The 17,324-nt window shown below is 49.7% G+C and overlaps 1 protein-coding gene across 2 annotated transcripts in view; it reads left to right on the top strand.

Annotated features, from left to right (window-relative positions):
- The window catches only part of LOC125117659 (vegetative cell wall protein gp1-like), a 36,620-nt gene extending 29,172 nt beyond the window's left edge, over positions 1-7,448 (top strand). Inside the window, exons 2-3 of one of the 2 annotated variants that reach the window (XR_007132675.1) lie at positions 3,150-3,355; positions 5,342-7,448. Coding sequence is in view for 1 of the 2 variants with exons in the window: in XM_047763685.1 (XP_047619641.1) it covers positions 3,150-3,253 (104 nt within the window). In the remaining variant the exon portion in view is untranslated. Of the gene's footprint in view, positions 1-3,149; positions 3,773-5,341 lie in introns of those variants that run through there. The other variant, XM_047763685.1, reaches the window with a different exon arrangement.
- Positions 7,449-17,324: the final 9,876 nt, after the last annotated feature.

Here is a 17,324-nt window from a genome sequence, read left to right on the forward strand (position 1 = left end):
CTCTGTCATTATCCAGCTCTTTCAGCTGCTTTTGTGGTCTGGCTGAGGTTGGTCTCCACGTCAGGCCTCTGGTGATGAGATCAGAGCTGGCTTCCTGCCACCCATCGAGACTGGCGACGCTGTGGTCTAGAGTGTCTCGCTGCAGCCTCGCGCTGCCTCTGCTGTCTAGAGTCTAGAGTCTGCCTTCAGGGACATTGTGGGTGTCACTGCCAGTCCCACTGCCAATCCCGTGATGAGCCATCCAAGTGGAGACTCGCTTCCTGGTCCCACTGAGGCGGCTCCCACCTGTCTTCCGGCCGAGATGAGTCACTGATGATGCTCTGCTCCTGATCTAACACTGAAGCCCAACTTTGCAATTACTTGTGGGAACGTTCAAGAATCTGTTGTCCATCAGAATTTCGAGGGGTGGGGTCCAGGCATCTTGTTTGTTTTTTTGCTTTTTAAGGTCACGCCTGTGGTGTATGGAAGTTCCCAGGCTAGGGGTTGAATTGGAGCTGTAGCTGCTGGCCTACAGCACAGCCACAGCCACAGCCACGCCGGATCCAAGTTGCATTTTGTGGTGTCTGGACTACACCACAGTTCACAGAAACACCGGATCCTTAACCCACTGAGCGAGGCCAGGGATCAAACCCGCCTCCTCATGGAGACTAGTCAGATTTGTTTCCACTGAGCCACCACAGGAACTCCAGTCATATTTTAAATTTAACCAATATGTCTTGAGCATCTATTCTGTGCCAAGTATTACGCTTGATACTGGAAAAGACAGACAAGCAATTCCAGGTGAGCCTGACACCTGTGATGAGGATGAGTTCTATGGAAAACTGTCAAAGACAAAAGCCAGACCATCCATTTTAGCCTCTTGTCTTAGGGAGAGCCGAATCCCTAAGGTGGTTTTGCCTTAGACTGTCATAGGGAGGCGCCAGTAAGTTACAATTGTGGGGGATTTACAGTTTAGATTTTTTTTTTTTTAAGTTAAGCAAGTCTGCTTCATTCCAAGGTGTTCTGACAGCTTTCCTGAGCAATTACGAACGTACAGTGTGTCCCAAAGTCCCCTGGGTTTCCTTCTCTCGCTATGGGCCCCTAAGGGGACTCCCTCAGCGGCCTGTGTAACAAGCCTACTCCTTCCCTGTCAGAGTTTTCTGTTCCACAGGGACCCCTCTTGGGCCAAGGCTCCATGCTCTTCCTTGAGGTGGGAACAGAGTCTGGTGGATCTCAGAAACATCTTCAGAACAAGCAAAATGTGTCTTTCAGGGGACTTGCTTCTCTCACACAGCATCTCCTACTCCTGTGGGCAGAGGCAGGCTGGCTCCTGCCTGGTCCAGGCTGGTAGATTACAGGCGGTGTTGCGAGGAGTTTCTGTTGTGGCTCAGCAGGTTTAGAACCACGCTAGTATCCATGACCCCTAGCCTCGCTCAGTGGGTTAAGGATCTGGCATCGTCACAAGTAGGGTGTAGGTCGCAGATGTGGCTCAGGTCCTGCGTTGCTGTGGCTGGGTAACCGAGCAGGGGCCCTGTGAAGCCTTCCCAGAGTTGACCCTACCTACATCCTCCACCTGCCTTTTTAGCTATAGAAACACTTTAGTCAAAGAATCAGTTTAATCAGCCAAGTGAGAACATACAGACAAAAAAGAAGAGTCAGGTAGACTAATGATAGTTTAACCATCCAGCAAAGTCGGGTACCTTTAGTTAGTTCTTCAAAGACTGTAGATAACATTCTGAGCCAGGTCCTTGGAGCTGTTTTGCAGGTGCTGAAGCCCCCACCACGTAGAAGTCAGTTGTGTGCTGCCCACGAGCACGCAGACCCCAGACGGGCTGGAACTAGAAGGTGGATGGTGCTGGCTCCCGAGCACCTCACCACCCACCAGTCAGGAAAATGTCCACGAGCTCATCGCGCCCTGCTCCTCAAACGCTAGACTCCCCACCCCCCACCCCAGCGGGGCACAGTCCTCGAGGCACTGGCCTGCTGTTTTCCCCCTTTGCCTGGAGGTTAAAGCTACTTTTTTCTGTTTCCTCCAACTCTGTCTCCATGTTTCTATTGGGTATCGAGATTTCGGTAACGGTTGTGCTGTAGGCTGGCAGCTGCAGCTCCCACTCGATGCCTAGCCTGGGTCCTTCCACATGCCTCAGGTGCAGCCATAAAAAGAAAAAAAAAAAAAGTGGTGGGGCCAAAATTCAGTCTCTGTCCACAGGTGCCAAATAGAAATGTGAGACAGAGTTTTGGGTGAAGGAGGAAAAAACAGCTTCATTGCTTTGCCAGGCAAAGGGGGACAGGGCAGACTAATGCCCTAAAGATTGTGCTCTCCCTTGGGGGAGAACAGGAAGTGGCTTTATAGTTCCGGAGTAGAAAATAGGGCCGTAGATAAGGCTAAGGGTAGACGCAGTCTTTCATTCTTCTTCAAAGCTGGCCTCTGGTGGCCCCGGGGCTGGTTCTGGGGGTCCTCCTCTCTTGTTTTCATTTGGTGGGGGTTTTAGTCCTGCAGAAGAACTCACAGATCTTGTTATGTATGTTTTTTGAGGAGGAACCAGGACCCTGCCTCAAGGCTGCACTTTTTTTTTTTTTTTTTTTTCTGACTCTTCTTTCCTGGTCTCTGCATCCAGGCTCTAACCTGATTACCAGCCGTTTGAACCTACTCTTTGGAACTCAGGGAAAGTCCTAGAGGATGGAGTTTATTGCCTAAAAATAAGAAATGGGGGACAGAGCGAGGCTGGCGCCCAGGAACCCACCAGGGCCCCGCTGGCTTTCAGTGGGGCTGGGCTCTCACTGGCTTGTTCTGCCCGAGAGCTGCCCGGAGAAGGGGAGAGGCCCGCGTTCTTGGTTGAAAGAAGGAAGACACCACACAACACACAGCTGAGTCCACAGGCCAGGGCAGAGCTGAGCTGGCAGCAGGGACTTGGGAACTTAGAGGTTCCCAGGAGAGGGGAGACACACCCCCAACCCCCAAATGTGGCTGTTCACCTTGGAGAGCTGCTGGGAACATCCGCTCCCGGAATGGGGTCGCTCAAGTTGGGCAGCAAGACACGCTGCCCTGCGGAAAACTCCTGCCTCCATAGGTTAACCTCCCGCAGGGACCAACTGCCCTCTGTCCTGGGACTCGCCCCCCTCCCCCTCCCCTGACCTTCCCTCCTCCCTCTTTGTCGTTCCCGCCACAGGTTCCAGCCGTGAACTCCATCCAGCCACAGATGCCCTTGATAAGCCCAGCGCCTCCTCACCATCGGGGCTGGTGCCATCTGGGGCTCAGCCCGCCCCCCTCTGAGGCCTTCATAAATCTCTCTGGCTGTACCCACGTGGCCTTGCACCTTCCTCCCTCGGCACACCTGACAGGAACTCTCTGCGGAGACGGCATTGGAAGTAGGAAGTGAGCTTAGGCCAGGACCTGGAGAGATGCCCATGTTTAAGTGACGGGCAGAGGAGTCCATTTACATCTTGGTCCCTTTTGCTTAAGCTTCGTAACTGGCCCTGCTTTCTGATTTTTCTTGTCCCCAACTGTGTTCCTATGGCAAAAACGACAAAACTAATAGGGGTGGAGCAGGATGGTTACACAGGTAGTTGTAGGAGTCCCAGAGGGACCACAGAGAGCGCGGGAACCCTAGGGACCTTTGGGAGACACTGTAAGTTAATAACGGCTGCAGAGGAGCTGCCGTCATGACACAGGGGTTAACGAATCCCGAGTTGCTGTGGCTCTGGCGTGGGCCGGTGGCTACAGCTCCAATTCGACCCCTAGCCTGGGAACCTCCATCTGCCACCGGAAGCGGCCCTAGAAAGGGCAAAAAGACAAAAATAAATAAATAAATAAATAAATAAATAGGATGCTTGTGAGAGCTGTAAGCGGGTGAGGAAGCTTTGCCTGGAGGATTAGGGGGCTACATTTCTATAAGGGAAGTGGGAAGGGAAAAGACCGCCTCTTCCTCCTTTTCCAAGTAGACGTGGGGCTTACATCGTTAGCTCCGCCTTCGTATATCCGGTAAGAGATTATTTGACCCTATGAGGTCAAACTAGGACTATCCTGGTGCTTTTTCCGATCAGCAGAAGGGCAGTAACACAGGCTAACATATATGGAATCATCTCAGGTTTCTGCATGAGGGTCTCCTACTTTGGAAGGTCATCCTTCCCTTAAAGTGGTTCTATTCTTGGTCGTGGGGCCATCGTCTTGCTGAACTTGAATGCGGGCCTCGTTTCATCTTGTACTTAGTGACCTGAGGCGTATCTCAAGAAGCAACCCTGCCTCATTCTGATGGCTTGCTTTCTTTCTCCTTTTCTTTCTCTCTTTCTTTGTCTTTTAGGGCTGCACCTGCTGCATATGGAAGTTTCCAGGCTGGGGTCCAATCAGAGATGCAGCCGCCGGCCTCACCACAGCCATGGCAGTGCAGTATGCAGGCTGTGTCTTCGGCCTACACCACAGCCATGGCAATGCCAGATCCTTAACCCACTGAGTGAGGCCAGGGGTCAAACCTGAGTCCTCATGGATGCCAGTTGGGTACGCTAACTGCTGAGCCACGCCGGGAATTCCCTGATGGCTCTCTGGAGCCTTTTTTTTTTTTTTTTTTTGGTCTTTTTTGACATTTCTTGGGCCGCTCTCACGGCATATGGAGGTTCCCAGGCTAGGGGTTGAATCGGAACCATAGCCGCTGGCCTACACCACAGCCACAGCAACTCAGGATCCGAGCCACATCTGTGACCTACACCACAGCTCATGGCAACGCCGGATCCTTAACCCACTGAGCAAGGGCAGGGATTGAACCCGCAACCTCATGGTTCCTAGTTGGATTTGTTAACCACTGAGCCATGACGGGAACTCCACAAGCATCCTATCTTAATAAATCTATTTCTTGCCCATCACTTTGTCTCTCACTGAATTCCCTCTGGGCTGAGGCACAAAGAACCTGAACCTCAGTAAGTCCAGACACCAGGTGAGTGATTCTATTTTAGAAGCCATGGGTTCAAATCCCAACCTGGGTTCTTGCTAGTTCAAGACATGAGCGTTGTCAGTTTCAAAACCCCAAATTACAGCAAAGTGGTGTGGCCTTGCCTTTGGAGACACGGAGGGCAAGAAGCGATAGGGTTTTATTCCACGGCGGGTTGGCTCCAGGAGGAGGTTGGCGCAGTCACCAGGATGAGAAAGAAGCAAGATGAGTCCCTGGGAATTACAGAAATGGGGGAGGAGAAGAGCAGCAGAAGCCAGACGAGCCAAAGGGGAAAAGAGTTAACACAAAAAGCGTGGGGACCCAACACTGAATACACATTTAATGAGAATGCATTTTCTTTATTAAAAATTAAATACGCTCTTTTATTGAGGACCATGTGCTTGGCACTTAACTCTACTTTTTTTTTTACATAATTATAGGGGCACCCTACAGAAGAGGGGCTCACAGCCCTGAGGCTACAAGTGAGCAAACCGAGGTTCTGAAAGATCACTCTGCATCTTGCCGACTAGAAGCAGTGGAAATGACCCATGTCCTGACTCAGTCACTTCCTAACTGTGGGATCTGGGGCAGGTCCCTTGAACCCTGCAAAGACAACTGGCAGTTGAGAGAGATCTCCAGGCTTGGAACCACAGGCCTAAAGGGGCTCTAAAGTCCCTCCACCCCCTCTCCCACGTCCAAAGTCTCAACGTTCCCACTTTACAGATGAGGAAACTGAGGCGGGAGCCGAACCCTGGTCAGCAATGCAGGCTCCTGGTTAAAAGCGTTCCAGGCTCTCATGCTGATCATCACAGGCAGTCCCTTCTCTCCGTTCTGCACATGGAACTCATGCCCAGAGGAGAAACCATGATGTGAGAAAGCTAGAAGCCACTGGACTCTAATGCCGACAGAGGCTAGGCCCCTGCCTCCCTGGCCTTGCCTCCCCTCTTGAACGGTGCTGCAGGGCGAATCTGGAGCAGGGAGGAACCGGTTTCCAGTTTCCAGGCACAAGGGATGTCGCAGCCTCCGCCCGGGGGGATGCCCGTCTCCTAGAGCGGGCTGGGGGAGGCACGTGGGCACCAGTGCCTGGGTGCAGCCAGCTTGCAGTTACCACGGAAACCGCCTCCCTGGTCCCCGGCAACCAAAGCGCTTCTTCCTTCCCACGCAGGGCGGGGGTGGGGTGGAGGAGGAAAGAACCACCAATGAGATGGCGGGAATCCCGTGACGTCGACGGTATCCGGGCTGTGTGGAGGAGCTGGCTGCGAGCGAAGCATGGTACCCGAGCCTCTGGTCGGGGGTTGGGAAGGGTGGTGCCTGGTGAGGAGTAAGACGGAGTCTAAAGACTCAGCTTCCTCTCCTCCTGGGAGCCCCACAGGCATCTCCTCTCATGTGGGTCCCCAAATTCACCGCTCCCTCCTGCAGATGCTCCTCCAGAATTCAGTGTTCAATGGTGGCACCGCCATCTGTTCTAGGAGTGGCTGAAGCCATCGCTAACTTCAGATGCTGCCTGCAAAGGCTGAGTGGGGTTCAGGTCGCAATGGGAGGTCCGGGTGGGGAGGGCTTTTCCTGAATGGGCAGGGAACCACCACCGTGGGAAACGGAAGTGGGCGCAACTGAGGTACATGGGGGGAGGGGAGGGTTGGCTAGCGCCAGGTTGGGAACCAGAATGCCAACTGTGTCTCTTGGTCCTGCTAGGGGTGGCCAGCAGACAGTGACAAAGGTGGGTCCCTTGCCCCAGAGACCAGGCTGGACGTTCCTGCATGGTTGGCCTCTACTCATGTGTGTGTGTGTGTGTGTGTGTGTGTGTGGGTTGGGGGGTGGAAAGTGGGCATGGGTGGTGTCATTGTCAAGGATTCTTTGGACCCAGGATGCCAACGTGCTGTTCCTCACATGCTAGAGAACGTGGCTCAGGCCTCCTCGGGGAGGGTCCCGGGAAGGAGGTTAGTCCTGCTACAACCAAAAAATAACACTGGTTTGAATGGTCTCCACTCTGCCATGTGCGGCCGTAGCCCATCAAGGACACTGTTTGCTTTCTAGTTAGGATTATATTTCACCGAGTGTTTTCCCTTTTTTAACTGGAACACTCCTAACGCCCTCTCCCTGTAAGCAGCCTTCATTCCAGAGAAAGTCAAGGGACCATCAGAAAGCCATCGTCGGACCATCTGATACCCGCCCTGATGAATCTGAAATGCTGGATGGATGGAGAGGATTAGACCCCTTCCTCAATAACCCCCTCGTTCATGCTAAACCTGTAAGACCCCTTGCTGTGCCCTCTCAAGGCAGGACACAGCTTTGAGGGATTCGTCTGCTGTGGTCTCCTTTGTCTGGCAGAGCAGCAAGGCTGTTCTTTCTGCTTCTGCCAAAACTCGGTCTCTGAGACGTCACTGGAGCCGGGGCACAGAGGCCGCTTTGCAGCCACACTCCCTCCTCTCCCTCGTTCAGTGTGTGTTAAGAGCCATCTTTGAGCCAGGCCCTGTTCCCAGGACCAGGGATACAGTGATTTGTTGTTTATTTATTTATTTTTGCTTTTGAGGGCCACACCCGAGGCAAATGGAGATTTCCGGGCTAGGGGTTGAATCAGCTCCAGCTGCCGGCCTACACCACAGCCACCGCATCGCAGAATCCTTAACCCTCTGAGTGAGGCCAGGGATCGCACCCGCAACCTCATGGTTCCACGATGGGAACTCCTTTAATTATTTATTTAACTAATTTATTTATTTGTCTTTTTAGGGCCGCACCTGCAGCACATGGAGATTCCCAGGCTAGGGGTCTAATTGAAGCTGTAGCTGCTGGCCTACGCCACAGCCCCAGCAACACCAGATCCGAGCTGCATCTGCAACCTATACCACAGCTCATGGCCACGCTGGATCCTTAACCCACTGAGCAAGGCCAGGAATCGAACCTGCGTCCTCATAGATGCTACCCGGTTTCGCCAACTGCTGAGCCATGACGGGAACTCCTGGAGATACAGTTGTGAATGAGACAAGGTCCAGCTCTCAAGGAGATTAGATTCCTGAACCTAAACTCTAGGTTTTATACCTCAGCATCGACCCTGAAGGTTATCATTTGTGCTGAACTCAATGAATAGATCACGTCCAGGTGAGGGCCTAAACCTCAGGTTTTTGTTTTTTGGTGTTTTTGTTTGGATGGTTTTCTGTTTTTCGGCTGCACCTGTGGTATATGGAAGTTTCCTGGCCAGTGATCAAATCTGAGCCAGAGTTGTGACTATACTACAGCTATGGCATTGCTGGATCCTTAACCCAATGTGCTGGGCTGGGGAGTTAACCAGCACCATCACAGAGATAAACCGGATCAGTACCGTGGGAACTCTACCACCGTGGGAACTTACCTCAGTTTTATTGAGGAATAATTGACATATAAAATGGTAAGATTTTCAGGGAGTTCCCATTGTCGCTCAGCCAACAAGAACCCAACTGGCACCCACAAGGATGTGGGGGTTGATCCCTGGCCTCGATCATTGGCTTAAGGATCCAGCATTGCCACAGCTGTGGCCTAGATCACAGATGTGGCTCAGATCTAGCATTGCCATAGCTGTGGTGTAGGCCTGCAGCTGCAGCTCCGATTTGACCCCTAGCCTGGGAACTTCCATATGCTGCAGGTGTGGCACTACAAAAAATTTTATACAAATATAAGTATAAATTTGTATGTATGTAAAATTTTAAGATTTTTAAAGTGTGCGTCATGGTGATTTGCTGTATGTTAAATTATATATTTGCCTTGTGAAAGAATTCCATCTATTAAAACATCCATAGCTTCACACATTTGTCTTTTTTGGTTGAGAATATTTCAGTTCTATTCTCTTAGCAAATTGCAGTCCTACAATTCAGTATTTTCAACTATGGGAATAAGTTTTAAGTCAGCTCCTCAGACTGTATTAGGGAAGAAATTTGTCTTCTATTACAAGTTAATCACAAAGGGGTGTTGCCCACGAGCTTACATTTTACTTGATGTCCCATCTCTGGGCAGCCTCCCAGGTAATGAGCATTAAGCTAAAATACCTTTAACTCACAGGAAACGTCCTGACCAGGCTCATCTGTGAATGACTACAGGCAGGAAGAAATTAATAAGCCCCTCCAGAGGCTGATGGGAATCAGGAAATGCTGGACTTTACCCCTCCCCTCCTGGTATAAAAGAAGCCTGAGTTCTGCCCTGGGACATGAGTTAACCACCTTCTCAGGCTCCCAGCTTTCTGAATGAGGTTGCTGTTCCTCTCGCCTCAACAACTCATCTTTTGATTTATTGGCCTGTTGTGTCCAGCAGCACAAGCTTGGACTCAGTAACAGGTTCTCATGAGCCAGCCAGGAGTCTTGTTGCTCACGGCGAGCTGGTCCCAGTTGGGGAACTTTGGAGTAAGGTCCTAGCAGCTGCCGGGACCACTTGTCCCGAGGATCTTCCCTTCAGAATTCCCCAAAGTGGCACCGGCTGCCCTAGCTCTTGGCAGCTGAAGCAACGAATCCACATTTGGGAACCAACAGGCTCCATACAGTAGGGTAAGTGGCTCTGGTGTGTACAGCCAGGAACCTTATTTCCTTTCCACTTGGGGCTTTTTCTCCAGAATAAGCCAGTTTGTTTTATGGTTGAGTGGGGTACCTGGCAGGGAAAAGGAAATCGTTGTACTTGTACTGAATGTGTGAAGCCGATTCATTTGTTTCTTTGGATGCTGGCATTTGTGTGGGAAGTTTGTGTTTCATTTGCCTTGAATTTCTGTCTTTAAAAATCAAGGATGGGCGTTCCCGTCGTGGCTGGGTGGTTAACGAACCCGACTAGCATCCATGAGGATGCGGGTTCGATCCCTGGCCTCGCTCAGTGGGTTAAGGATCTGGCGTTGCCCTGAGCTGTGGTGTAGGTCGCAGTCGCGGCTCAGATCCCGAGTGGCAGTGGCTCTGGCGCAGGCTGGCGGCTACAACTCCTATTCGACCCCAATCCTGGGAACCTCCATATGCCGCCAGTGCGCCCCTAAAAGACAAAAAGACAAAAAATAAAAAATAAATAAAAATAAAAACCGGGAATGTTTCAACTATCCCTAAAGAAATTCCCCTCTGGTGCATTCTCGGTGAGTGATCTGATCACAGGCATGAGCCCATGGGTGAAGAGAAGATGGTATTTTATGGTAGCAGCGTGGCCTCCACAAGGGGTCTGGGCAGAGTTACCCTGGGACCCTGTGCGCCACGTACCACGACTCTTACTGTGTCGCTTAACGGTGTTTGTGGTCTCCTGTGTCCTTGGCACGTGTGAAATACCAAGATCGAACTCGAGGGTTTATTCAGGGTTTTCTGTTTGTCCTTTGGGATTTTTGTTTCATTTTGTTTGGTACTGTCTCTCCATTTACAGCCAAATCCATTTTGTGATATTTAAAACTTTTTACTGATAGCAAATTGAGGAAAGGAACAGGAAGAAAAAAGCCCGTTTGTTCTTATCCAAGAGTGGGACATTTCTAGGAAGAGAGAAAGGATCGAAGCGGTTCCTAAAATTACCAAAACTACAAATAGAAATAAAAGTGTCTTTTCCATAAGTGGTAGTAAAAAAAGGGTTTAGCCGTTTAGGCAGGTCACCTTGATTTGTCCCATCTGCCAGAAACCTAATTTGACTCCGACGTCTTGGTAACCGATGGGTTTTGTGTTGTTGTATCTGATTCATGGCTAAAATTTGGGACTGGGAGCTCTGTATTTGTATGTGTGTTATTGGCGTGTGGCATTACCGAAATTAATTTGTCAAAGAGCTCTACTTCACAGTCTTAAAGGAAATGAAGTGCTTATATAAATACTCAAATAGAAAAGAAACTGGCTAGAAATGAATTTCGAGTTCCTTTGACCTAGAAAATATCCAGGAGTGAATTAATATCTGGTATTAAAGTTAGCTTAAGCCTGACGCTTTGATTAACAGACATGTCTTTAGAGTTCTCAACATTAAATGTAACACTTCATTGAACCTACGTTACAAAGTTCGTCAGCAAGAAAAATAACATTGTGACAAAGCTTTAAAGTAAATGAAGTAAGAGTTTTAGGTAAACTTTATGGGAATAATTTTGGGGATTGGAAATGTTTGCCTAAAATTGTCTCTCCACGTTTTTGTAACTTGACTGCTCTTCATTTAACTTAGTTGAGTTTCATTAACTGTCGAGATCATTTCAAGTAGGAAAAAATGTTAGAACATTACCTGCTGGGCAGGTCTGAGGGTACCTGCCTTTGCCTTCTCAGGAATGGAGGACTAAAGCATACGTTTTGTCCATCTCAGGAAATGCTTGTATGACAAACAATTTACAATTACTCATTTCTTGGTTTCACTAGAGATTAAGGTTTTAAGATTAAGAATTGTAAAGGAGGAGTTCCTGTTGTGGTGAAGCGGAAACAAATCCGACTAGAATCTATGAGGATGAGGGTTTGATCCCTGGCTTCGCTCAGTGGGTTAAGGATCTGGCGTTGCCCTGAACTGTGGTTGTAGGTCAGAGATGCAGCTTGGATCCTGTGTGGCTGTGGCTGTGGCTGTGGCTGTGGTGCAGGCCAGCAGCTATAGCTCCGATTTGACCCCTAGCCTGGGAACCTCCATATGCCACGGGTACAGCCCTTAAAAAAAAGAAAAAGAAATTAAAAAGAATGTAAAGGAAACACTTCCGTCTGCAAAGATAGGATGTATTTTCAACAAAGAAGGTATGAGGAATGAAATTTCTTTTGTTCAAAGGGAAAAGGGGATTTTGTCTTAGAGCTGGTTGTTTCTGAATGGAAGAAAAAGTGAGAGACAGACGAATAGGGTTACAGAAAGCTGGGAAGGTTTGTGTATGGGGAGCCCTGGGAGTGCTTTGTTCATGGCCAGGATTGGCAAAATAAGGTTGAACTTAATTAAGAAAATGAAATTTAGAGGAAAAGAGATACAAAACCTGAATTTGGGTCTCTAGGAGGACAAATCTGTTGTAACCTATTGAACTGCTTTTGGTTGCAGGTTGTTTCTTTGAAATGATCTGTATTTGCCATTGAGATCTTTTATTATCCTGGTTTAAAACTTTTTGATGTTTTTGACAAGCTTCCCAAAGATCAGCTTCTAAGCGAAGTTCATTTGACCTCTAGATAACTTTGAGGTGTTCCAAAGGGCCCCTGGAACACCTCAAATTATGTTTTCCCTCCTCTCAGAGAGAGGAGTATGAAATTAATCAGGCTCTTTCTGTGTATGTTGCATTACATGGGAAGCACTGCCAAGTAAGTGGTGATAGAAGATCTTAGATTGTGTCGTATGGTTAAATGTTATTGCTGTACATATTCCAGCAATCATATAGACCTCCTAAAATTCTGGAATATCCTGGTAAATGATGTCAGACACAGTTTCAGTAATTATCTTAAATTGTTGTATGTCACCGCAGTACCTGTGTTTCTTTTCGGTGTCATTGTAAAACTCGGGGTTGGTTGATGCCAAAACAAAAAGGCGTCCTTTTCATGGTTTGAAATGACCGCCGCTATTTATAGCTTTTGGGTTTTTTCTTTTTTTAATCTTTTTTAAGGGCCTCACCTGTGGCATAAGGAGGTTCCCAGGCTAGGGGTTGAATCGGAGCTGTAGCCTCTGACCAACGCCAGAGCCACAGCAATGTGGGATTGGAGCCATGTCTGTGACCTACACCACAGCTCACGGCAACGCCAGATCCCTAACGCTCTGAGCGAGGCCAGGGATCGAACTTGCGTCCTCATGGATGCTAGTCAGTTCATTAACCTCTAAGCCAAGACAGGAACTCCTATTTATAGTTTTAAAGTGGCTTTTGAATGACTCTATAGCTGTTTTGTGAAGAAGGGGGAAGAATGATGAAATCCTTTTGCGTGCAAGCATTTGCGCTCTTCCATCGGGGAAAAGAGGAAAAGGAAGCGAATGAGAGTGAGGCTGTTTGCTTTAAACATTAGACGCTCTGGCTGAGCTGGCCGTCCCAGCCGTGCTGCATCCACCCCCTCCATGAGCCTGCATTCCCATGCAGCCCCAATTCCTGCCACTGGGACACAGGACTTCCCCCCCCTCTGAGGATCACTTACAAAGTCCTGGGGGAGGAGGTCCCGTCGTGGCGCAGTGGTTAGCGAATCCGACTAGGAACCATGAGGTTGAGGGTTCGATCCCTGGCCTTGCTCAGTGGGTTAAGGATCAGGTGTTGCCGTGAGCTGTGATGTAGGTCACAGATTCAGCTTGCATCTGGCGTGGCTGTGGTGTAGGCCAGCGGCTATGGCTCCGATTCGACTCCTAGCCTGGGAACCTCCATATGCCATGGGACTGGCCCGAGAAATGGTAAAAAGACAAAACAAACAAACAAAAAACAAACAAACACCCCCCTCCCCCGCCCCCAAAAAAACAAAGTCCTGGGTTAGTTCCTGAGGCACAGAGACTTGGTCTGGTATTGCCCTCTAAGACTGGAGAGGGTGCCTGATTTGGGCCGGCACCGTGCTCCCAGGCAGGGTGATTTCCATTGCGATTATCTCAATTGGGGGCTGTATGCAAATGATCAGCCAGCTGGCTGAATTTCTCAGACTTGCTTAATTGAAAAGATCACATCCCTCCTTTGTAGGGAGCATCTTTGACCCCTGAGGCCCCCTTGGCAGAACCAAGGGCTGCATCAAATTGGGACCTGTGTGAAGGAAGAAGGCCCTTGTTAGAGTACCTGCTTATCAGTGCATCTTGGCAGGGCTTTGAAAGGGGAGCCAAAGCAAAATAGTTTCAACAAAATTCAAGAAACTCAGTTAAAAAAAAAGAGAGAGAGAGAAAGAAAAAGAAAAAACCCCAAAAACAAACCGTCAAAAACTTTCTGAATTTTTGGAAAGGGTTTAGTAGGCCTATAGACATCATCTTAACGCACACTCCGAGGCTCCCGACGCTACTAGAATGGCAAGTCTGACCTATCTGGGGGTCAAAGTGCCTCATGTCGGGAGAAAGTCGCCCACATTAGATGGCACGAACCCTTCACAGTTGGCAGATGTTGCTTTTAAATTGGAACAACAGAGGAAAGAAGACACAAAAAGAAACATCAGGGTTTTTTTTGGCAGTGGCATTGGATTCCCAGAAGGCAAGGAACCCAGGAGCGCTAAGCCTCCACTGGGGAAGAAACAGTACACTTAGTGCATGGAGGAAGAACGCTGGGAAACAGACCGCCCTAGTTTAACACAGAAGAAAACAGCGAAAGGCGAGGAGTTCCCATCATGGCTCAGCAGAAACAAATCTGACTGGCATCCATGAGGACGCAGGTTCGACCCCTGGCCTCGCTCAGTGGGTTAAGGGTCCAGGATTGCTGGGAGCTGTGGGGTAGGTCCCAGATGCAGCCGGGATCTCGCGTGGCTGTGGCTGTGCTGTAGGCCGGCAGCTACAGCTCTGATTGGACCCCTCGCCTGGGAACCTCCATATGCCGCAGGTGCGGCCCTAGAAAAGACAAAACAGAAACAGTAGCAGGTGGTAGAAAGAGAGGCACACGCTGATGAATGAAGAGGCCCAGGGGCTCCCTTGAACTTGACGCTCCTAATTCAGGTAACACTGACAGGGGAGTGGGGGGAATGAGCTGGTAGACTGAGGACCTTGCCGATAGACCTCGCCTTGAAGTTTTTCACCAGAAAGCTTGACATCCATTCCACCAGAACTCACTCGAAGCCTCCAGGTGGTGCTCATGAAAACCCCAGCAAAGGAGAGCGCCCACCCCAGGTCTTTGAGAAGGTAAGAAAGACCCAGGAGTGTGTGCTGATGGCATATCCTGTGGCAGACCAAAACACATGGCCAGGGCCCAATCCCCTTGAACAGGGACCCTGGGACAGCCGATCTAAAACAGCCTCAGGCACGGGCCTCCCTTCTCCCACAGACTGGCCTTTGACATACCAACCGGTGTGTTGAGAAAAGGGCAAAGAGTGGGGTTTCCCTTGGATGGCACCTTTCCCGGCAAGGCAGTGCCTGCTGCTCTGAGTGCCCGGGGCGCTCTGGGCCGCTGTGTGGGGGCCCGGTCAGAATCGCGCTGCAATGGGAGAGGAGCAGACTACAGGGATTCAGAAATAGATTGATGGAGTGCTCGCTTCGGCGGCACATACGCTAAAATGGGAACAATACAGACAAGATTAGCCTGGGAGTTCCCGCTGTGGCTCAGTGGTTAACGACTCCAACTAGTATCCATGAGGACAAGGGTTCGATCCCTGCCCTCGCTCAGAGGGTTGAGGATCCAGCGTTGCTGTGGGCTGTGGTGTAGGTGGCAGACGCGGCTTGGATCCCACATTGCTGTGGCTGTGGTGTAGGCCAGCGGCTATAGCTCCAATTCCTAGCCTGGAAACTTCCATATGCTGCAGGTTAGTCCCTAAACAGACAAAAAAATAAAATAAAGAGATTAGCCTGCCTCCTACACCAGGATGACATGCATATTTGTGAAGCATTCAATATTTTAAAATATATATGGGTGTTTACACACATTTATATATAATGTATATTAGATATATTATATAAAATACATGTATGGTGTATATATATGGTATAATTCAGTGGGGCCTAACCTACAAAAACTATCCAGTGAATCATTCAGAAATGCATGACTTGTGCTGAAAAAATAACCCAACGGTTGCTGTCCGACCTCCCTAGGCGGGGGCCCAACACAGTGGACCCTGCCTCTCTGAGGACTGGAAAATAGATTTTACTTAAGTGCCTCAAGCTACAAGACATTGCAGATAACCTTCTAGTGTTTACAGACACGTTTGTAGGATGCGTAGGAGCACAGCTCACCTGGACAGAAACGCTCCGAAGTGGTTAAAGCCCTTCTCAGGGAAATTATCGCCTGATCCGGATTCAGGCATTGACACCACCCTCATCCTGGAGACCAGAATCAACAGGAAAACCAAGAAAATGAATCCTACATTAAAAAGAAACATTGCCGGAGTTCCCGTTGTGGCTCAGTGGTTAAAGAGCCCGACTAGGATCTATGAGGTGCATGTTCGATCCCTGGCCTTGTTCAGAGGGTTGAGGATCTGGCGTTGCCGTGAGCTGTGATGAAGCTCGCAGACGGGGCTCAGATTCTGCATTGTCAGCTGTATCTCCGATTTGTAGCAACGCTGGATCCTTTAACCCACTGGGCCTGCTTCCCTAGCCTAAGAACCTCCATATGCTGCAGGTGCAGCCTTAAAAAGACAAAAAAAAAAAAAAAAAAGTTCGCTGCAATATGCAGAGACAAATTTAACTTGGAATAAGGTATAGCCAGTTGTCCTGCTATGGCTTGGTGGCTCTCAGAAGCAGGCTTAATTAAGTTAAGCCCCCTTGAAATACTGTCCAGTAGGCCAGTCTGGGAGAATATCCGCCCAGGTGGGAGAATAGATACAAATGCTCTAGAGGACCTGGGAGTTGCCAACTATGAAAACTTCGGGCCACTGTACTAACCTCTGGTCGTGAGTTTGCTTCTAAGAGGTCTGCCTAGCCCGCAGAGGCAGGGGGACATTTTCCCATAGCTGGAGAAGGGTCAACCCATTTGTTTCCAAACTAAGAGCACAAAAATTTAATATGTGTATTGGGAACTGGACCAAAACCCCCAAGTTCAACTGCAAGTCAGACAACAACGTGCTGAGGGTCATCACATTCAAATAGTGTGGATAAGAGAAGCGAAGAGGCGGGTCCCAGGACGGCCAGAGGTTCGAAGGACGATCCATCAGCTCAGCAAAGGGCCAGAGTGGTCTTCAGCCCTTTGCCCACAAGACTGTGGAACAGACATTGCCAGTGTGGGAGTGGGATGGGACGGAGCTCTGTGCTCCACTCCACGTGAATCCCGGACAGATGCTGCCCGTAGCTTCACCTCCTCACACTGCACCGTCCCTGGGATCCCTGCCTCCCAGGGAAGGAGCACTGGGTTCAGCCACCTTTGTGTAGCTCACAGGGGACGGGCTGACCGGCCAGTGAGAGTGACCACAGGCAGGAAGAAATTAACCCCTCCCCCCTTCCCCCCCCCCACCGTGAGGCTGATGGGAACCAGGAAATGTTTAACTTCCCCCTTTAGTGCAAAAGAAGCCTGGATTCTAACTCAGCCAAGCTGGTTCTCTGGGGCACCAGTCCAGCATCTTCTCAGTCTGCTGGCTTTCTGAATAAAGTTGCTGCTCCTTGGGCTGACAACTCGTCTCACGGTTTATTGGCTTGTTGTGTGGCGATCAGTATGAGCTTGGACTGGGTGACAAGGCTTTACTCATCTTATGGTGGAAGCTCGTTCCCTTTTACCAACCCTTCCTGATTTCCCCCAGCTCCTAAAACCACGCTCTACTCTCTGCTTCTGATTTTGATCTGAGTGATTCAGTGATTCCATGTGGTGTTTGTCTTTCTCTGTCTGACTTTCAGGAAGGTATCCTCTTTCTCTCTCTCTCTTTCTTCATGGCCATCCCCATGGCATTTGCATGTTCCCGGGCCAGGGGACTGACTCTGAGCCACAGCTGTCATCTATGCTGC

Source organism: Phacochoerus africanus, chromosome 16 (assembly GCF_016906955.1).
Source record: "Phacochoerus africanus isolate WHEZ1 chromosome 16, ROS_Pafr_v1, whole genome shotgun sequence".
Taxonomy (NCBI): domain Eukaryota; kingdom Metazoa; phylum Chordata; class Mammalia; order Artiodactyla; family Suidae; genus Phacochoerus; species Phacochoerus africanus.